Here is a 22,925-nt window from a genome sequence, read left to right on the forward strand (position 1 = left end):
ACTTGTTTATATAAAAAACAAAATTGACCAAATAAAGCGAAAAAAATGATTACTTATGTCTAACATGCAAAAGTGATATGTTTACAATCAGGAATGTCATTTTCCATTATCATCTAATCTATCTAATATAATGGAAGGTTGATTAACTAAATAGATTACAAAATAATAAAAGGGTATATTAGTAAAATGAAAATTATAGGGTATGTTTTTACTAATTCAATGATACTGTAGGGGATGTTTTTGTAAAGGATCCCCACTCTATTTTATCTGTGCAACTGACGTACGTTTTGATTTTCATGTATAGTAAGCGCCTTGAACTCAATGTTTCGAAAATGGGGAATCTCAGCCGCTAAATCGTGGAACATGAGTGGAGAACCGTGTAGCGGAGAAGCCATAGACTCCACTGATATCGAAAACACTCCGGGGTTCAACCCCGCGATCAAATGCAACGGTGACTACAAAAATGGAACTACCTGTCACATTACAGAGCTGTACGTGTTCCTTGCTGCCTACTCCCTCTCTCTATATGCATATATATATATCGCTATCTAGCTTTGTTTTGTTTTGTTCGTTTTGATAGGAAGGTGTATGCGTTGGATGTAAAGGGGGTGATCCCAGAAGAGCTGGCCAATTTGACTTATCTCACCTACTTGTATGATTTCCTTTATCTCTATCTTGAAATCTTAAAGATGTTTATCTTTTGTTTAATTATTGGTTGTGGTCTCCACTTCTTTTGCAAGTGGATGGTTCATGACCTACCACTTGATAAATTCCAAATACCCCATTAGTTTATCCTTGGGCTTAGACGCTTAGTTTCGGAAGAGTGCAATGTACGGTGCAAATACAAGGTTTAGAAATACCATTTACAAGGTTTTCCACTGAACGTATTTGTATTTGCACTCTTCCTAAACTGATCCTCATTAAAACACATGTTAATCATAATCTTCTAAGTAAAGATCTAAACCATTAAAATGGAGCTTCAGTCAAATTATCTTGGTCACTCTTTAGACAGTGAATTGGGAATTTGATAAATATCCTGTTTAACACCGGTAGGACTTACGAGTGTAAAAAGTTTAAGGGAATCAAGTGATAGACCCGCCATTTGTAGACATTGACATTATATGATACTATTACAGTATAACTGATCTTGATTAGACCAATTTTATAATTGACAGCTCCCCCCACCTCAACCAAGAGTGAACATGTCAGTATTCTGTACAGATGTCAGTTGTATGACACACTAGCCTGTTCAGTCTTGATTGGGTTGCATACCCTGTTTTATTCGTATTTGCAAGGACTAAGGGTAATTAAGAACTGATGCTATTTCATTCATTTGCTGTTATCATATTAAATATTACTGTTTTGCAGGAAGCTGGATCAAAATTATTTAACAGGCCCAATGCCTGCATTTCTTGGAAATTTATCTGCAATGCAAAAACTGTAAGTCAAATTTTATTAAGAAATTGACACACATAAAATCTAAAGATGTGAAATAAAATAAAACTTGAATTCAGTCTCTCTCAGATTTGGATTTACTGGTGTTAATGCCTGATCCTGAATTAGTCCATCAATCTTTTCATAAAAATCATCATCTAAGCCCTGTCCCAACTATATGGGGTCGACTACATGAATTCTGTTTTGCCATTTTGTTCTGTTTGGTGCCATATACCCATTGTCAAATTATAGTTGCTTAAATCATTTCTTACTGTTTCCACTCAAGTGCTTTTCAGTCTGCCCTAGCTTTTCTAGCCCCTTTTAACTTGTAACATATCATCTCAATCTGCTTCCTTTCATTTTATTACCTATCGGAGATACTCCTAGGTTCTTTCATATTACTTCATTTTTAACCTTGTTCTTTTTAGTTTCACTACTCATCCATCTAAGAATTTTCATTTTTTCCACACTCATTTTTTGGACATGTTGTTTCTTAATTGTCCAACAATCTACTCCATACAACATAGACCGCCTTACAACTGTTTTATAGAACTTTCCTTTTAGCTGAAGTTGTATTTGCCTATCACACAAGACTTCAGATGCACCCCTTCATTTTTCCTATTCTGCTCTAATTCTATGGGTGACATCCTCTTCAGTCTCTCATTTGTTATTGATTATTGGACCAGGGTAATGGAAGAGGTCCATTGAGTTATCTCTTGGTCGCAAATGTCAAGTGTACCCTGATTTGCACTCCTAATATTATTAAATTTACATTGCATATATTCTCTTTTTTAGTCCTATTTATTTTAAACCTCTTGTTTCTAATCTGGTTATACATAAACTTAATTTTGTATTTAATCCTTTGTTAGTAACTTAGTTTCATAGATTTATACTATGCCATCAGCAAGCATTAGGAACCATGGGACCTCCTTGTGAATATGTTTAGTCAATTCATCTATGACTAGTGTAAATAAATAACCTTGGTGAAGATCCATTGTAACTATAAAATCTGATGTCTCTCTCACAAGTGCTCTAATATTAGTTTTTGGCTTTCTGCACCCTCTTACATGTCCTTAATTATGACCTCCCTAGGGACTTTGTCATATAATCATAAAAAATTGTGTAGAGATCTCTCTTCTTCTCTCTTAACTTTTCTATTAATTGTCTTAATAAAAGGATTGCTTCCATGGTTGATCTCAAATTGGTTTTCTAAAATATTTGTTTCATGTCATAGCTCATACTTTTACTAACTTATTCTCTCCCAAAGTTTCATAGTGTAGCTAATGCGCTTAATTCCATGATATACAACTTTGTATATTGCCCTTGTTTTAAATATAGGCACCATAATGCTCTTTTTCTATTTATCTAACATTTTCTTTGTTTTTATTATCTTATTAAATAGTTTAGTTAGCTATATAATAGGCATACCTCTTCTATACCTTTCCATGCTTCTATTGTGATACCATTAGTTCCTAGTGCCTTACTCTTCTTTATCTTGTTTAGTGCCTCCTTCAGTCCAATAATTCTAATTTTACAAAGACACATGTTACTTTTGGGGTTACTAATCTTTTCTTCACTAGCAACCTCTACATGTTTTTTCATTTTTTTGATCAATAAAGAGATGAATTCATTCATTAATTAAAGAGAAAGTACAACAATTGGTTGCGAATTACAAGCTGAAATTTAATGTGAGCATAGTCCTTACTATCTTGCCCCTTCCCTAAAATTACTTTGAACCCAAAATAGTTGTTGCCTACTTGCCCCTTGCTTTGTCAAACCATCAGTGGACTATTTTCTGACCTTTTCTCCCATTGAATTTCAATCTGCATCTCTTGAATGCCATTTAAACCGTTTGATTTCATTTCTGAAACTCCACGCTGTGCTTCACTAGCCAATTGATCACCACTTTGGAATCACCTTTAATAACCAGCCTTTCCACTCCCATTTCTTTAGCTTTCTGTACCCTTAAAACTGCTGCCATTACTTGTGTCCTAATTGAATCTCCTTCACCTATTTGAGCTGAACAAATCACCCTTATGGTTCCATTCTCATCCCTTATTACACCCCAATTCCAGAAGGCCCATGATTACTCAAACTACTAACATCAAAGTTCAACTTCATCCACCCTCTATTTGGTGGTATCTACTCCTTTTTTACTCGTTGATTTTTTAGATGACGAATTAGCAATTGCCCTCCAAATTTTGACAAGATGATTCACTGTAACATCTGATAAGTCATCTAATTTCTTCATTCAATGTGCTACTCTCAAGGTGGTCTCAATTATTGCCCCCTACTTTCTTTCTCCTTGAAAATTCTTGCATTTTTTCTTCCTACAGAGTCCAAACCACTACCACTCGTCTTTTTGTGCATTTGACTTTCATTGCTTCAAACAATTTGTCAAAGCAAATAGAGGATTCCACTTGCATCTAGAAAGAGCAAGAAGCCACTTCCAAATGTAGTAGACAAATGGGCAGGAGATCAGTAAGTGATGATAAGCAGTCTCACCACTTAGGTTGTGTTTGGTACCTGTTGAAGTTCGACCTGCCCTAGAGTTCTGTTATGTTTGTTGGCTAAAAAGTAAAGTAAACAGCAAGAAGTAGGAGAGGAAAGAAGAAGAAGGAGAGAAAAGGTCTGGTTCGAATTAGAGAAAAGTCTCTCATAGTTTCGGCTAGACCTGTTATTATATTATTAATTTAGTGGAAAAGACTTAAGTGCCCTTAGTTAAGTAAGAGGCACTCGAACTAACATAATAGTACACATCAGCATTCTCAACAGGTACAAAGACCGAAATACCCCTTCAATAACACCACTAACACTCCCCCTCAAGGTGGTGAGTATATCATATAATCCTAGCTTGTTACATATGTAGTCCACTATCCCCTGACTCAAACCTTTTGTAAACAAGTCTGCCCATTGGTTTCCCATACTAACATATGCAGTCTCTATCACTCCATTCAACACCTTCTCTCTCACAAAATGACAGTCAACTTCGATGTGCTTGGTTCTTTCATGAAACACCGGATTGGAAGAGATATGAACCACTGCCTGATTGTCACAATGGAGTTTCATTGGAGTACTGATGTCATATCCTATCTCCTGTAGAAGGTTCCTTAGCCACACTAATTCACAAGCAGTATGTGCCATGGCCCTATATTCTGCTTCTGCACTGCTTTTTGCCACAACTGTTTGCTTATTACTTTTCCACGTTACCAGGTTACCCCCTAGAAAGGTGCAATAGCCTGTGGTAGATCGTCTATCAGACATAGAACCTGCCCAATCGACATCGGTGTATCCTTCTACTTCTAGTTTTCCCCCACTCCTGTACAACAAACCACGACCAGGAGCTCCTTTCAAATACCTCACAATCCTTAGCACTGCATTCCAATGTGGGACCAAAGGTTTCTGCATGAACCGGCTCACCACACTAACCGCAAATGAAATATCTGGCTGAGTAATGGTTAGATAGTTTAGTTTGCCTACAAGTCGTCGGTATCTGCCAAGTAATTCAAATACTTCACCTATATCACTACTCAGCCTCGTATTTGGTTCCATAGGTGTCTTAGTCGGTTTAGTACCCAACAAACCTGTTTCTTCCAGTAAATCAAGTACATATTTCCTCTGACACAAATTAATGCCATGCTTAGATCTTGCTACCTCTATGCCCAAAAAATATTTCAACTTGCCAAGGTCCTTTTTCTGAAAGTGTTCTTGTAGGAATGCCTTCAATCTGTCAATGCCCATTTTGTCACTCCCAGTCACAACGATATCATCTACATACACCACCAATATTATTTTGCCCGCCGGAGAGTCAAGATTGAAGACAGAGTGATCAACTTGGCACTATTTCATACCAAACTTCTTGACCACCTCACTGAACCTACCAAACCATGCTCGAGGGGATTGTTTAAGTCCATATATAGCCTTCTTAAGTCTGCATACCTTATCATCCTCCCCCTGAGCAATAAACCCTGGTGGTTGCTCCATGTAGACCTCCTCAAGCAAATCACCATGCAAAAAAGGCATTTTTGATATCTAGGTGATGTAGAGGCCAATCATCATAGCTGCAAGGGAGATGACAACACGAACTGGCCCTATCTTAGCAACCGGGGAGAATGTTTCTGTGTAGTCAATGCCATAGGTTTGGGAGTACCCATTGGCAACCAGCCGCGCTTTTAGGCGCTCAACACGACCATCTGGCAAGTACTTAATAGTATACACCCACTTACAACCGACAACCTGCTTCCCAGGAGGAAGAGTGGTGAGGTCCCAAGTGTGATTACGATGGAGGGCAGAGAGCTCTTCTTCCATAGCACGACACCACTCTGGAGAGGTAAGGGCTTCCTAGACATCCTTAGGAACAACCACAGAGGATAACACGGAAATGAAATGGCGATGGGAGGCGGAGAGGTGAGTAAGTGAAACAAAATTGGAAATTGGGTGAAGGGTGCAGGTATGTTTACCTTTCCGGAAGGCAATAGGAAGATTGAGATCGGAGGCTGGTGTCAGAGCTGGAGTTGGATCTGTCGATGGTGATGAAGCCAGAGGAGTCACAGCCGGTACACATGGGCGATGCGTATACATGTGACAGATGGGTGGACGATCAATAGACGGTGGCACCGGAGGCAAGGACGTAGGCACGACTGGAACCAAGGGAGGAGGATCAGCCACAGGAAGAGGAAGAGGAGGAGGTGATGTGGAGGAAATAGCATCACCAGACCCCATGAAGAACGGAGTAGACTCGAAGAATGTAACGTCAGCACATACCAAGGAACGACGAGAAACGGGATGATAACACTTGTACCCTTTCTGAGTTTGGGAATAGCCAAGGAAGATACACTTTAGGGAACGTGCATCTAACTTGTCAGTCCCGGGACCCGGATTATGAACGAAGCAGACACACCCAAATACCCGAGGAGAAAGTGGAAACGGAGACATGTTGGGGAACAAGACACTAAAGGGAGAACGACCATCAAGAATTGATGTGGGCATCCGATTAATTAAGAAACAAGAGGTGAGCATGGCATCGCTCCAAAAGGTTTTAGGAACATTCATGTGGTGCATGAGGGAGCGTGCCGTTTCTACAAGATGTCGGTTCTTTATCTCAGCAACCCCATTTTGTTGTGGAGTATAGGTACATAAAGTTTGGTGTATAATGCTATGTTGGTCCAAGTATTCTTGAAAAGATGAAGACAAGTATTCACGGCCATCATCAGAACGGAAAATTTTGATGTGAACTCCAAATTGATTGCGGATCTCAGCATAAATTTCTGGAAGATGGAAAATAAATCACTTCTTTCTTTCATTAAATAGAGCCACGTCATTCTTGAACCGTCATCAACAAAAATAACAAAATATCTGTATCCATTATATAACATCACTTTATAAGGACCCCAAACATCTGAATGAATTAAAGAAAAAAGACTCGACACACGGTTATCGACCCTAGAACAAAAGGGAACACGATGGTGTTTCCGAAATTGACATGACTTACAATCTAAAACAGAAAGTTGACTCAACAAAGGGACTAAGGACCTCAACACTTTCAGCGAAGGATGACCAAGTCTACAATGCCACTAGAGAGGAGAAATGGATGACTGAAGGGCTGTTGACATTCTTCCACCACCATCAAGATAATACAGTCCACCGACTTCATGCCCTCCACCAATCTTCATCCCCGTCTTGAGACCATGAAAAACACACATAGAGGGGTAAAATGTGATGGTGCAATTAAGGGACTTAGTCAGGTTACTAACAGACATAAGATTAAATGGAAGCTTAGGTACATATAAAATAGAGGATAGGGATACAGGGTCTAGGTCAACATTACCAACACCACAGATAGATGATGTGGAGCCATTAGCAAGGGTAACAAATTGTGATGTGGAGCAATGAGTGAGGGATGAAAACACACGTGGAGTTCCTGTCATGTGATCGGAGGCTCCAGAGTCAATAATCTAGGGGTTGGGTGTGGATGCCATACAAGCCATACCTGAGTGTGCAAAGGTAGTTGTGTTCTGCTGCGACTTGGATTGAAAAAACCTTTCATACTCATCACGAGGAACACTCACCATCTCCTTGCCTGGACCATCTGAGGGAGTAGAAGGCATCGGGTCAACTGACTGGTTCTCCTGTCTAGAGTTGGAACTGGTGTCACTAGTCATGGCATGGTTGGCCCACGTCGAGGGTGGACCATGTAAGTCATAGCAGTAGTTAATAGTATGTCCATCCATACCACAGTGAGTACATTTCCGTGGACCCGAGCCACGTCCTCTTCCACGAACTCCCCCTGAATCTCTGCCTCTAGTATGACCACCACCACGGATATGTGTAGATCCACCACTACCACTCCGGCCAGGCTGGGCTCCTCGAGCCCCACTTCTGCCACCTCGACCTCTCGACACTGCAAATGCTGATTTATCTGAGACATTAGAGTCCATAGATCCAATGGAAGCACTTCGAAGACCAACAAACACATCCTCTAAAGATGGAAGGGCAGATCCTCCTAGTATCCGGGCTCGTACTGGTTCATACTCAGACTTCAGCCCCACCAGAAACCAAGTCACATCAAGCTGCTCTCGCTGTTGCTGTTGAATTTTGACATCAGAAGTTAGAGGATGATAGACATTTAACTCATTTTGGATATTTCTCACACTGGCATAGTACTCCTCAAGTCTCTGATTTCCCTGTTGCAGATTGAAGTATTCCTGATATAGTTGATATACCCTAGTGGTATTATCCTGACTGGAATACAGTTTCTTAGCATGATCCCACACCTCTTTGGTTGTGTCAAGAAACATGAAGTTCACACTGATTCTGGGTTCCATACTATTCCACAACCATGTGATGATTTGTGCATCTTCCTGTTCCCAGTCTTCATACTCCTGAGAATTAGCAGGGGTTTTTCCTCTCTTATGTGCTTTACTTTCTTCTTCGCCTTCAGAAAAACCTCTACAGACTTGGCCCAAGGGACATAATTGTCTCCATTCAGTTTAATGGAGGTCATTTGGACATTTAGGTAGTCGGTAGATATCATGACACTAGGTTTACTATCACTGTTATTTGCCATTGTCGAACTCCCTTATCACTGAATTCTGAGCACTACACACTGCACACTGCACACTGCACACAGACATTACACCGAAATCTGCACACTGGTTTCAGCAATAATAAATGTTGAAAACCGCACTCGTAACACCACAAACCCTAATCAACAGCTACTTGAAGTTTCACCATTAAGTAGACACTACTGCCCTTCGAATCACACACAAACCAGCATAAACCCTAGCATACTTCAATCTGAAAACCCATCATATGAACTGTACCACACCCCTCATGTATTCCATAACAGAAAATATGCATAAAAAAGGAACCTTTACCTCATCGCCTGAAGGCCAACCACACAAAGGAATGAAACACCATTGCACTACATGTACCAGCCCTAATTAGGGCTTAGAAACCACAGCAACCAATCACCAATGACACAACCGGAGGCATAGGAACCTCCAAGGGAAGAGGGCGATCACTCCTTTTCAGCCCTTTTCCCAGTCTCCAACTCACAACTGAGAAACCCAAGAGAAACCCTAGTTTGAATGTGCAGAAAACATTATTTAGCAAGTCTGAATTGTTTAGTGATGCTCTGATACCATGTTGAAGTTCGACCTGCCCTAGAGTTCTGTTATGTTTGTTGACTGAAAAGTAAGGTAAAGGCTGACACTGTGGTGCCACCAAGTCGGTTGGGGTGGCTTGTCTCAGCTACCGGGGTGAGACCCTAGGCACATACAGTGTGGGATTAATTGAATCTTTGAACTGGACCAGATTTCTAGTATTGCCCTGGACCTTGGAGATTGATGGGCAAAACTGGAAAGTTACACCCGACCCCTAGACTCGATTATGATACTGCACTAGGTGTCGGATCGGGCTGTCTTTGATGTACCAATTAGTGAGATCCTTAGCGGGGGTCAAAACCTGGGTATGTTGGGACAATCCGAGAATTCATCTGAGTGTGTGATCATAGTGACAGGATCAGCCCCTTTGTCGGACAAAGGTAATGATCGGGGATGCACTCTCGCTGTTGGAAACCAAGACTGCCGGCAGCCGATTTCAACCGTTGAAATTTGTTTTGCAAAATATATTTTATATGTGATATAAAAGTATATATATTATGGTTTCTAAAATGTTTGCAAAAGGGTTTTAATTCCCGAGATCCATATAAGTGGAGAGTGCAACACTTTTCCTTGCAGCCGAGGGAGAGGTCCTCTCTTGTCGGGCAGTGTATGATCATTATGGGCTGAGAGGTTAAGTGTAAGACCATTGAGGATAATACCTGATGGGCTAATCTTGCATCTACTCACAGTCCCTGGGTGTTACAAGGTGGTTTGGCCCAGGGACCACTTAGGGTAAGTGTTGGGCCCATAGAGCCCATTTGATGGGTTTCAGGGGGTGCACTGTCTTTAACAGTGTATTTGACCAGGCCTTGTAACAAAGGCTGGGCCGAACCCATGTGGCTGATGTGTAGATCAATGCTTGGGTCCCACGCCATACAAGGAAGCCCAACTGGGCAGCAGTTAGGAAGGTTAAGTGAGCACATAAGCTTAATGGACCTAAAGCCCATTTCGAACTGGGCTATTAATTTAGTTAATTAAAGGGGCAAATTCTGAGATGGATTAGTAGTTAGGATAGGGTCTTAATCCTATGCACTCAGAGAGGCCAGATCTGAATGTGATTCAGATCTAGAAACCTCCTAATAAGATTAGGATAAAGCTAATCTAATCTGCAGATAAGATAAGGGTTTATCCTTATCATTAGAAGAGAAGGCTGATCCAAATATGATTTGGATAAGCACCTCCTAATGGGATTAGGAGCTGATCTTTTCATGTTAACAAAAGGAAGGAGGGGGCGGCAGTTTTGAGAGAGACCAAGAAGCACATCAGATCCTCTTTAGTGCTGAAATCAGGAAGAGAGAATTCTGCACCTTGCGAATACTCTCTTGCCGCCCTGTTTGCCAATTCGAACTCCAGCTGTGGGAGAAGTCAAGATTGGATCTTGACATCAATTCTTTGAGAAAGGATTGAAAAGGGAGCTGTGCTCACGTTCCATCCTGCTGTTTTTGCGAAGGACAGAGTTCTTGGGGAAGAACACTGCTGATTCTGCTCCATCCTGCACTGCGCCATCTTCAGTGGGAGCAGTCTTTGGATCCATCCTTGGGCGTGAACATTTTCGTTGGGAGATATTGCTTCTCCGTATCAGGTATCATTCTCTCCCATTCCTTTTTGGTTCAGATCTGGTTCAGTTTAAGGTTTAAGATTTATCTTTGAAAATATGATTTTCTAAATAGGGAATGTGATTCCCAGTTGAAGGGAGAGAAAAATTTTTGAAATTCGCCCCTTATTCCGCAATCTTTGGGCGTCCATCTGATGGATCTCTCAACCTTTCATTGGTATCAGAGCCACATGTTATAATCTTGAACCATTCTATTTTAGATCTGAACCTGCGCAATTAGGGAGAAGGCGTTCTACCCAATTTGCGCAGATTTGGTTTTGGGAAATTTGTTCCCAAAACAGTTGGGCAAATAATCTGAAATTAATTTTAAATAAATCTGATTATTATTTAGAATTATTCTTTATAATTTTCTTGATTTATGGGCTGTTCGTACAATAGGAGATCGATTTTTTGGTTTGCACAGGGAACCTGCGAATTTGCAGTTCTTGACTTATTTTGGGTCTGTAAATAATTTTTCGTATTTTCTAGACTCAATGTATAGGTATTCGATCTGATGTAATTATTAATAGAAATATGATTTCTATTTATTTTATTTTGGATCGAAGTTGGCGGCGCAGAGAAGGAGATTTTGTAGATAAGAGAAATGCTATCTGCGATTTGCAGTTTGTGAAACTACATTTTGTGATTTAACATCTGTTTTGCAGGATGGATTGTGCGAACAACCCTGTTTGACTGGTTCTTGTTTTTCCTTTTATCAGTATTTAATTTCAGATTATTTTCTTGAATTAAGGATTTAATTAAAAATCAAACACTAGACCCATTCGAACCAAGATTGGTTCAAAACTGTTTGGACCAATTCTAGGGTTTAATCAAGGCTGAATGTCAGCCCTAATTTCCCACTAATGGGCCTAAGGATTGATATTTAATTAAATGGTTAATTCGGCCTAGCCTGTAAAGGCCCAGTTTTAAATAGTTAAAACTGCAAAAGCCCATTTTAAAGGATAAAGCTATATGGGCCGAACTGGGTAGCCCTAATTCAGCCCATATACCTAGATAATATTAATGGTTAATATTATGGAATTTTAACGGGCTTCCAACGGGCCTTACAGATAATTAATTGATTGAATCAATTTATCCCTGCATGTGATGTATGGATGTGTGATGTGCTGCGTACATGGGCCATAAGTACTTGGCCCATGCTCATTCGATTGTGGCTCTTGCGCACACCATGGCTGAATGCACATCATTGCCATGGTGTCCCTTTTGGTCATTGGATGACTTCCCTCAGTGGTGGGCCCCACACCTCATCAAGAGGTTGCGTGCGGAACCCTAGCCGATTTAAGGCCCACCGAAATCTGGCTTTATGAAAGTCAGTGGGAGCCACTTTGGTTTGACCTAAATCAAACCAGGGCGTAATTTTGTTCCCTCCAGCTAATATGAGTGCGTGTGATAGGGAGATTCATATGATGAACTCTCTAAAGGCCTTCCATCATTAGCATGAGGATGGGTCCTTCAGTAATGAGGAAACGCACCAGAAAATGGGCTATCCATTTGCTGTTGGGCTTGTTTGAGTGTTTCATAAGATGATAGGGGCGTCATAGACCGATGTGGGAGGGGCTTCACCAGAAAATGGGAACTCTCTCACGGTACCTTAGCGTTCACGAATATGATGGGTAAGCACTCACTGGACAGAAAGGTTTACCTGAAAACGGCTCTAAACCTTGTCTGACAGAGGCCAAAGGGAAAACTCATATGATGAGTGGATGTGATCCTTCACAGAAAGGTGGTGGGGTTATGTAGTTGAAACAGTTGGCTCCATGCACCTATGTGATTTCCCACATTTTCAGAGACAACCTGTAGTCTCCGTCACTAAGAGAGGAGGGAAATCTCAGAGACGAATAAATGGAAATGGATCATAGATTAAAATCCATATCTATGAAATGAACATGAATCAAATTAGGTTGTGGACTGATGTTTGCTCTTTTATCAGAAAATGGCAAACGGATCTTTTGCAAAACTACTTGATGACAACAAGTTGAAGGGCCCAAACTATGCTGATTGGTACAAGAACCTTATGCTGGTCCTAGCTTCTGAAAAGCTGGACAAAGTGGCAAAGAATCCTGCCCCGGAGCGTCCGGGTGATAGGGCTTCTGAGGCCCGAAGGAGAGACTATCAAGAATGGAAGGAGAAAAACTCCCTTGCCCGGTGTTACATCATTGCCTCCTTAGACAACCCGATACAGAGGCAGTTCGATCAGATCGAACTTGCCAAAGACATATTGGACAGTGTTAGGACAATGTATGAAGAGCAGAATCGTTCTACTCGACAAAAGGTCTTGAAACAGTTCATGACCGCACAAATGTCCAAGGGTCAGCAAGTTCACGACCATTGTCTTCGGATGATGGGATACATCAACGAACTGGAGGCTCTTGGATCCGGGCTGGACTTTGCTACCCAGATAGATGCTATCCTTAACTCTTTGCCTCCTTCCTTTAATCCGTTCATCATGAACTATAACATGAACAAGCTGAATGTCAGCTTACAAGAGCTCAGCAATATGTTGCAAAGAGCTGAAGAACTGATTAGAAAGGATGGGCCTGTAGCCATGATTGTTGAAGCTGGCAAGACAGGCAAGAGAAAGAGGAAGGCAAAGAAGCCTCAGAAGAAAGCCACTAAGAGCAAGAAGCAGAAGAAAGACAAAGCATCGGATGCCTGTCACTTCTGCAAGAAGACCGGCCACTGGAAAAGGAATTGTCCTGTCTACCTGGAATCCAAGAAAGGTAACTTCGAAACTTGTGTTATAGAAACCAATTTGTTGGTAGCTTCTGCTTCCTAGTGTATTGACTCCGGGGCTTCAACTCATGCTTGTAACTCACTGCAGGGGTTCAAGGTAAACAGAAGGCTGAGTGAAGGAGAAGTCACATTCTTCTTGGGTATTACTGCAACTGTTGCAGCCACGGCCATCGGAACCGTGGAATTAATTTTTAGAGAAGGAAAAATTGTACTGAAAAACTGTCTTTATGTACAAAATTTAAGGAGAAATTTGATTTATGTTTCTAGAAACTAACATAACCGAAACTACGTCGGCTGAAATCCCTAAGAAGAGAGCTCGTGATACAGTTAATCCCACGTGTCTGTGGCATTATCGACTTGGCCACATCGGTGTTGACCGAATCACAAGGTTGGTAAAGGATGGTCCTTTGGATTTTCTAACTGTAGAAGATCTTCCCACTTGTGAGCCTTGCCTACAAGGCAAGATGACGAAACGACCATTTAACGGTAAGCCTGAAAGATGTACGGGCACATTTGACCTAATACATACTGATGTATGTGGTCCCTTGAGTGTTAGGACACGAAATCAACACGTGTATTTCATCACCTTCACAGATGATTTTTCACGATACGGTTACGTATACCTAATGAGACACAAGTCTGAATCCTTTGAAAAGTTCAAAGATTTTAGACAAGAGGTCGAGAAACAGTTAGGGAGAAAAATTAAGGCCCTTCGATCAGATCGAGGTGGCGAGTATCTCTCTGACGAATTCAGGGACTACTTAAAGGACAATGGGATAGTATCACAATTAGCTCCTCCTGCTACACCACAACTTAACGGTGTTTCGGAGAGGAGGAATAGGATCTTATTGGATATGGTCCGGTCGCTTCTCATACACTCAGAGTTACCCACATCCTTTTGGGGTTACGCATTAGAGACTACGATTTATGTGCTGAATCGGGTTCCAACCAAATCGGTTCCGAATACTCCATATGAACTTTGGACCGGAAAGAAACCAAGTGTCAGACACTTGAAGATTTGGGGTTGTCCAGCACACGTTAAGAGAACGAGTGCAGACAAGTTGGAATCCAAGACCAGTCGTTGCCTATTTGTAGGGTACCCAAAAGGCTCTGTAGGTTACCTATTCTATGACCCAAGTGAGCAGAAAGTGTTCTACAGTCGTAATGCGCAATTCTTGGAAACCAACTATATCCTGGACACCCATCGTCAGGAAGTTATTCTTGATGAGGAGAGCTCAGGAGCAGTGGGAGATGTCCCACAAGTTCCAGGTAGTGACCAACCTAGAAGATCCACTCGGGTATCCAGGCCACCAGTCCGTTATGGTTAGGACCAGGATAGTTACCTGGTGGAAACCTTGACTAGTGAGGAGGATCCTGTGATTTACACGGAAGCTATGTTGGACATAGATTCCCAGAAGTGGGTGGAGGCCATCAGAGCAGAGATGGACTCAATGGAGACCAATGGAGTCTGGACTCTAGTAGATCCGCCCTTCGGGGTAAAAGCAATCGGTTGCAAATGGATTTACAAGAAGAAGAAGGGCCCCGATGGTAAGGTTGAGACCTTCAAGGCTCGTCTGGTGGCGAAAGGGTACACTCAGAAAGAGGGCATCGATTATGAAGAAACCTTTTCGCCTGTGGCCATGCTTAAATCCATTAGGATCCTGATAGCTGTAGCAACATACCATGATTATGAGATTTGGCAAATGGATGTCAAAATTGCAATCCTGAATGGAGATCTTACTGAAGATATCTATATGCAGCAACCGCAAGGCTTCATTGCTGCAGGTCAGGAAAACATGGTATGTAAACTTAATAGATCCATTTATGGACTTAAGCAAGCTTCTAGAAGTTGGAACATCCGTTTTGACTCTGCCGTCAAATCGTTTGACTTCGAGCAGAATCCGGATAAACCCTGTGTCTACAGGAAGTATAGTGGACATAAGGTTACCTTCTTGGTTCTGTATGTAGATGACATTCTACTCATTGGGAATGATGTAGGTATGTTAACTACGGTGAAAGTATGGTTATCACAACAATTCTCCATGAAAGATTTTGGAGAAGCCTCCTATATACTGGGTTTTCGACTCTATAGAGATAGATCGAAGCGGATAATAGGATTATCCCAATCTGCCTACATTGACAAAATAGTCAAAAGATACAGCATGGAAAACTCCAAGAAAGGAAATGTTCCTTTCAGGCACGGAGTCACTCTCTCCAAGAAGATGTCTCCCAAGACTTCTGAGGAGATTGATGGCATGAAAGACGTTCCCTATGCCTCTGCCGTAGGGAGCATCATGTATGCCATGCTGTGCACTCGTCCTGACATAGCTTAGGCAGTGAGTGTAGTAAGCAGATTTCAGGCAAACCCAGGGCTGGAGCATTGGACTGCTGTGAAAAACATACTTAAGTACCTTCGAAGGACAAAAGAGTTTTGTCTAGTATTCGACGATAGCTCACTACAGATCCAAGGGTATACAGATGCCGATTTTCAGTCAGACCCAGATGATAGAAAGTCTACATCTGGATATGTTTTCATGATAGGATCGTGTGCTGTTTGCTGGAAAAGCAGCAAACAGGGGTCCACTGCAGACTCCACGACCGAGGCCGAGTACATTGCCGCAAGTGAGGCTGCCAAAGAAGCCGTATGGATGAAGAAGTTCATTCATGAGTTGGGAGTAGTTCCGTCCGACACATCACCCATCCCATTGTTGTGTGACAACAATGGAGCCATTGCTCAGGCTAAGGAGCCACGAGCCCACTTGAAGTTGAAGCACATCGAGAGGAAGTACCACGTACTGCGGGAGATTGTTGGTAGAGGGGAAGTCCTGATTCAGAAGGTAGCGTCAGCGGATAATGTAGCAGACCCATTGACAAAGCCACTATCACAGAAAGTGTTTGAGAAACACGTGGAAAGCATGGGACTCTGGCTAGTACCTGATTGGACCTAAGTGCAAGTGGGAGCTGTTAGACAGTTTTGTATGCCCTTAGCTTCAATCAAAATTGATGTACTTTATGAGTTTATTGTAAATGAATAAAAGTATATATTTGATTCATGTTCCCTTGGTATGTTTCTGTGTATTACCCTTAAACTGGACATTTATTGAGACTCGTGTTAGTTTTGAATGTTCACAGCCAGTGGGTCGGTCTGGGGAGACCTATCCTGACAAGGCTGACACTGTGGTGCCACCAAGTCGGTTGGGGTGGCTTGTCTCAGCTACCAGGGTGAGACCCTAGGCACATACAGTGTGGGATTAATTGAATCTTTGAACTGGACCAGATTTCCAGTATTGCCCTGGACCTTGGAGATTGATGGGCAAAACTGGAAAGTTACACCCGACCCCTAGACTCGATTATGATACTGCACTAGGTGCCAGATCGGGCTGTCTTTGATGTACCAATCAGTGAGATCCTTAGCGGGGGTCAAAACCTGGGTATGTTGGGACAATCCGAGAATTCATCTGAGTGTGTGATCATAGTGACAGGATCAGCCCCTTTGTTGGACAAAGGTAATGATCGGGGATGCACTCTCACTGTTGGAAACCAAGACTACCGGCAGCCGATTTCAACCGTTGAAATTTGTTTTGCAAAATATATTTTATATGAGATATAAAAGTATATATATTATGGTTTCTAAAATGTTTGCAAAAGGGTTTTAATTCCCGGGATCCATATAAGTGGAGAGTGCAACACTGTTCCTTGCAGCTGAGGGAGAGGTCCTCTCTTGTCGGGCAGTGTATGATCATTATGGGCTGAGAGGTTAAGTGTAAGACCATTGAGGATAATACCTGATGGGCTAATCTTGCATCTACCCACAGTCCCTGGGTGTTACAAGGTGGTTTGGCCCAGGGACCACTTAGGGTAAGTGTTGGGCCCATAGAACCCATTTGATGGGTTTCAGGGGGTGCACTGTCTTTAACATTGTATTCGACCAGGCCTTGTAACAAAGGCTGGGCCGAACCCATGTGGCTGATGTGTAGATCAATGCTTGGGTCCCACGCCATACAAGGAAGCCCAACTGGGCAGCAGTTAGGAAGGTTAAATGAGCACATAAGCTTAATGGGCCTAAAGCCCATTTCGAACTGGGCTATTAATTTAGTTAATTAAAGGGGCGAATTCTGAGATGGATTAGCAGTTAGGATAGGGTCTTAATCCTATGCACTCAGAGAGGCCAGATCTGAATGTGATTCAGATCTAGAAACCTCCTAATAAGATTAGGATAAAGCTAATCTAATCTGTAGATAAGATAAGGGTTTATCCTTATCATTAGAAGAGAAGGCTGATCCAAATATGATTTGGATAAGCACCTCCTAATGGGATTAAGAGCTGATCTTTTCTAGTTAACAAAAGGAAGGAGGGGGCGGCAGTTTTGAGAGAGACCAAGAAGCACATCAGATCCTCTTTAGTGCTGAAATCAAGAAGAGAGAATTCTGCACCTTGCGAATACTCTCTTGCCGCCTCCCTGCTCTTGTCGCCCTGTTTGCCAGTTCGATCTCCAGCTGTGGGAGAAGTCAAGATTGGATCTTGACATCATTTTCTTTGAGAAAGGATTGAAAAGGGAGTTGTGCTCTCGTTCCATCCTGTTGTTTCTTGCGAAGGACAGAGTTCTTGGGGAAGAACACTGCTGATTCTGCTCCATCCTGCACTGCGCCATCTTCAGTGGGAGCAGTCTTTGGATCCATCCTTGGGCGTGAACATTTTCGTTGGGAGATATTGCTTCTCCGTATCAAGTATCATTCTCTCCCATTCCTTTTTGGTTCAGATCTGGTTCAGTTTAAAGATTCAATTAATCCCACACTGTATGTGCCTAGGGTCTCACTCCGGTAGCTGAGACAAGCCACCCCAACCGACTTGGTGGCACCACAGTGTCAGCCTTGTCAGGATAGGTCTCCCCAGACCGACCCACTGGCTGTGAACATTCAAAACTAACACGAGTCTCAATAAGTGTCCAGTTTAAGGGTAATACACAGAAATATACCAAGGGAACATGAATCAAATATGTACTTTTATTCATTTACAATAAACTCATAAAGTACATCAATTTTGATTGAAGCTAAGGGCATACAAAACTGTCTAACAGAAAGAAGAAGGAAGAAAGAAGAAGGAGAGAAAAGGTCTGGTTCGAATTAGAGAAATGTCTCTCCTAGTTTCGGCCATACTTGTTATTATATTATTAATTTAGTGGAAGAGACTTAAGTGCCCTTTAGTTAAGTAAGAGGCATTCAAACTAACATAACAGTACACATCAGCATTCTCAACAGGTACAAAGACCGAAATACCCTTTCACTAACACCACTAACAGTCTCATTGCCACTTCTACTTGCAACATTTTAGGTAGGTTAATACAAATTTTATGAGAATATATGATTTTTTGTCACAAATGCTTTGAGTTGCCAATACAACATTTTGTAACATTGTTGTTTCCTGAGGATACACCAATTTGGTGTTTCTACTATAAATGCCAACACCCAATTTGATGTCTATTTTTTTAGTGGAAGTGGCTATCTGAAGTGATGTGATAAGACACAATTTCTAAAAAATTGTATTAACCTACCTAAAATGTTGCAAGTAGAAGTGGTAATGGTACCAAACACAACCTTAATGTGCACGTGATATACTGTTTTGGAGATAAAGCCCAATTTCGTCTCTTCCTTTGCAATATATCACAAGTATTAACACTTCCATGGAACACTAATGCAGGGGCTGAAGAATCAAATATGCCTTTTTTTTTTGAAATTTAGTAGGGGCATTTTAGTCATTTCACCAGCCAATGTGATCCTGGGATATAGCATCTTATTCCTCTAGTTTAGTAGTTTCTTTCAATTTTCAGTTTATTTGCTTTAGTAGGTGGAAAGTTATTGTGTTTTTTGGTGCACAAGACAAGGGGTGGCATTTTTTGTAATTATGGTGAACAGTGTTCCGGGTCATACTAGTTACTCTATAAATAGATTTATTCTCTTCCTTTTGGAGTGATAAATGAATGAATATTTCTTTGTAGTTCTCTTGTAAGTTTGTTGTATGGAGTGATTCCTACAAACTCTAGAGTGATTTTAGGACCCTTGAGTGATTCCTTGGGACTTTTCTCTCATTTCTCTCTCTACCCTTTCTCCTCTCTTTCCCTCTCTCTATACTTCTCTCCTTCCAACTTGTGTCTGTTTATTGCATCCTACTGCATCAGATTTTGATATCAGAGCTAATGGTTAAGTCACTATGTTCTCACCAAGTGACTGATTCTATAAGCCTAGGGTATCTTCTAAACAATCTTATAGGTCTAGAGTCAATGATGTTCAGGTTTTTGAATCATATGAAGGGTCTATGGTTGACTTATTTGAGAAGTTGGTGGAAGAAAACAGATTTAATAATGTCATCTATATGAGTAAGGTTTTCAAGAATGTTAGAAGAGAGGGAATACCAATTTTTAAGGGAGATGAAAACCGACAAGCATTCTTTGATTGGGTTGCTGAACTAGAATAATATTTTGATTGGCATGATTGGTCTGAAAAACAATGGTTTAGATTTGCATGCATGAAGCTTGTAGGTCATGCAAAACTATGGTGGAGAACTCTTGAGCAACAACTAGAAAGTAGATGTGAATATCCTATTACTATGTGGGCAGAGATGAAGAGATGTTTGCAAGAAAATTACATTTCACAATACTTCAATGATGATCTATATGTGGGTTGATTAATCTCAAGCAAGGTATGGTATCTATACTTCAATATATGCATAAGTTTGATGAATTATATATTAGATGTGACATCATGAAAAGTGAAGGGCACAAATTAGTTCATTTCATGAATGGACTAAGGGATGCTATCAAGAATGAATTGTTTACAATTCAAATTTATGACCTAGATCATGCTTTTCAATTTGCTCTCAAGATAGAGAAGAAGCAGCTGTTTACAACAAAGAATTTGAAACCAATGAAAAGAAAATACGAAGTAGAAGATAAAGAATCATGCTTTTGAATTAGCTCTCAAGTTAGAGAAGAAGCAGTTGGTTACAACAAAGAATTTGAAGCCAATGAGAAGAAAAAACAAAGTACAAGATAAAGAACCATGCTTTTGAATAATCTCTTAAGAATTGCATTTTTCACCCCTTTACTCACCAAAGTGTCAGTTTCAAGAATCCCTTTACTCACGAACACACCTAAGTTGCACCCGTACCTGTTTTGAAGTTTAGGGATGGGAAAAAGGTGTTAATAATTGCATTTTTCACCCCTTTACTCACCCAAGCGTCTGTTTCACCTACCTTTTTATGCTTAGGTTAGTGTTATGCATGTCTATGCTCTTACACAAATAGTATTCAAGTCTGAAATAATTTTTATATTCATCCTTGACAGAAGCTTCAATTAGGATCTATTATTTGAATTATAAAATATTATATTTGTTTTCTGGGTTAAAAATATTAGAGAAACAGAACCAGAAAAGGAGAGAAAAGAGAAGAGAGACGAAGATAATTCTAGGATCAAAAAGTTATGACTGGCAGCCTGGTCATTAGTATTTATATTAGGGCATTTCAACTAATAATAAAAGAAAGGAAAAAGACAAGAATGCCCCCCTATGACACTAAAGAACATAAAAAAAAGAATTAAATAGGAGGCTAACTAACTAACTGTTTTCAATAGTCCCCCTCAAGTTGGGACATCGATGTCAATCATGCCCAACTTGCCACATAAATCATTGTGCCACAGATGATGTAATCCCTTGGTAAAGATGTCTGCAAGTTGATCTGTGGAACTGACATTATGGAGTGCACACTTCCCCATTTACAATTTTTTCCCTAATAAAATTCTTGTCAACCTCAATATGTTTAGTTCTATCATGGAGAACTGGGTTGGCCGCAATGTTGATAGCAGCCTTATTATCACAATACAATGACATGGGGTAGTCAACAGGAAACCCCAGTTCACCTATCAAGTTCTTTATCCACATTACTTCAGCCACTTCATGGAACATTGCTCTATACTCAGCTTCAGCACTGGACCTGAGCACAACATTTTGTTTCTTGCTTCTCCATGTGGTTAGGTTCCCTCCCACAAAGGTGTAGTACCCACTAGTGGACTTTCTATCATCAATTGATCCAACCTAGTTAACATTTGTATACACTTCAATCTTCAAGTGTCCATTTCTTTGGAATAGTAAACTAGCCCTTGGAAACTTCTTTAGATATGTGAGGATTCTATTGGCTGCCTCTAAGTGTGTGGTCTTGGAGGCATGCATGAATTGGCTAAGAACCCCCACAATGTAAGCAATATCTGACCAGGTCATGGACAAATATAATAGCTTACCAACAAGTCTCTAGAATTTCTTTACACCCTTGATAGTCTCACCTTGGCAATCACTTGGTCTATTGTTTGAATCAATGGGAGAGTAAGCATGCTTAACCCCAAGTTTTCTTGTATCTTGTAACAAGTCTAGGATGTATTTTCTTTGAGAAATGAAGATCCCCTTCTGTGAACAGCCCACTCCAATTCCAAGAAAATGCCTCAAGGAACCTAGATCCTTTACCTCAAATTGAGTGGCTAGGAATTCCTTTAGTCTCTGAATTTCCATCTTCCATCTTCTAGTCACCTGTGATCACTATGTTATCAACATACACTATCATGGCTGCAATTTCCCCTTCTCCTCTTTTCACAAATAGTGTATGATCAGCTTGACACTGTTTGTAGCCAATATGTTGCACCGCTAGACGAAACTTGCTAAACCAACTCTTGGTGACTGCTTTAGTCTGTACAAGAACTTCTTCAACCTGCACATTTTTTGCTCTTGGTCTTGGGCATAGAAACCAGGAGGTTGCACCTTGCACACCTCTTCTTCAAGATCACCATTCAGGAAGGCATTTTTAATATCTAATTGGTGGAGATCCCAATCAAGATTAGCAGCAAGAGAGAAAAGAACCTTGATAGAATTCATCATAGCAATTGAAGCAAATGCCTCTACATAGTCTATTCTATACACTTGTGTGAACCCTTTTGCCACCAAGCGGGCTTTGTACCTTTCTATTGTGTCATCTGCCTTGTGCTTCACTATAAAAACCCACTTGCACCCTATCGGTTCCTTACCCACATGAAGATCCACCAACTCCCATGCATCATTTTTATATATAAGGCATTTATCTCTTCTTTCATTGTATTTGTCCATTCACGTACTGAAAGAGCCTCTGCCATATTTTTAGAGATAGGGACACTGTCAATGGAAGAGAGGAAAGCATGAAAGGAGGATGAGATATTCTCATATGAGACAAAATGAGAGATAAGATGTTTAGTGGTACAAGACCTAACTCCCTTCATTTATGCAATAGGGATGTCAAGGTCATTGGCAGATGAACAATCAATAGCAATAGGGTTAGAAGTATCAACAAGAATAATACTACCTAGTTGGATAGGATCTGTCCCCGGTGAATCTGATGATGTTGGTGGTACAACTTCAAGTTGCTCCATAACTTTTGAACTTGACTGGCCCTTGCAATGACAAAGGAAG

At 40.9% G+C, this 22,925-nt stretch overlaps 1 protein-coding gene across 14 annotated transcripts in view; it reads left to right on the forward strand.

Annotated features, from left to right (window-relative positions):
* Positions 1-236: 236 nt before the first annotated feature.
* Positions 237-22,925, forward strand: part of LOC148845484 (putative LRR receptor-like serine/threonine-protein kinase At1g56140) — a 59,383-nt gene continuing 36,694 nt past the window's right edge. For 9 of the 14 annotated variants that reach the window (XM_088954259.1, XM_088954260.1, XM_088954263.1 and 6 more), the window contains exons 1-3: positions 287-491; positions 581-652; positions 1,369-1,440. In XM_088954259.1, the coding sequence (XP_088810385.1) occupies positions 322-491; positions 581-652; positions 1,369-1,440 (314 nt within the window). In that variant the 5' untranslated portion in view covers positions 287-321. Of the gene's footprint in view, positions 492-580; positions 653-1,368; positions 1,441-22,925 lie in introns of all 14 variants that reach the window. The other 5 variants (XM_088954264.1, XM_088954268.1, XM_088954265.1 and 2 more) reach the window with 5 other exon arrangements.

Source organism: Nelumbo lutea, chromosome 7, assembly GCF_056320005.1.
Source record: "Nelumbo lutea isolate HS-2025 chromosome 7, American lotus-T2T, whole genome shotgun sequence".
Lineage (NCBI taxonomy): Eukaryota > Viridiplantae > Streptophyta > Magnoliopsida > Proteales > Nelumbonaceae > Nelumbo > Nelumbo lutea.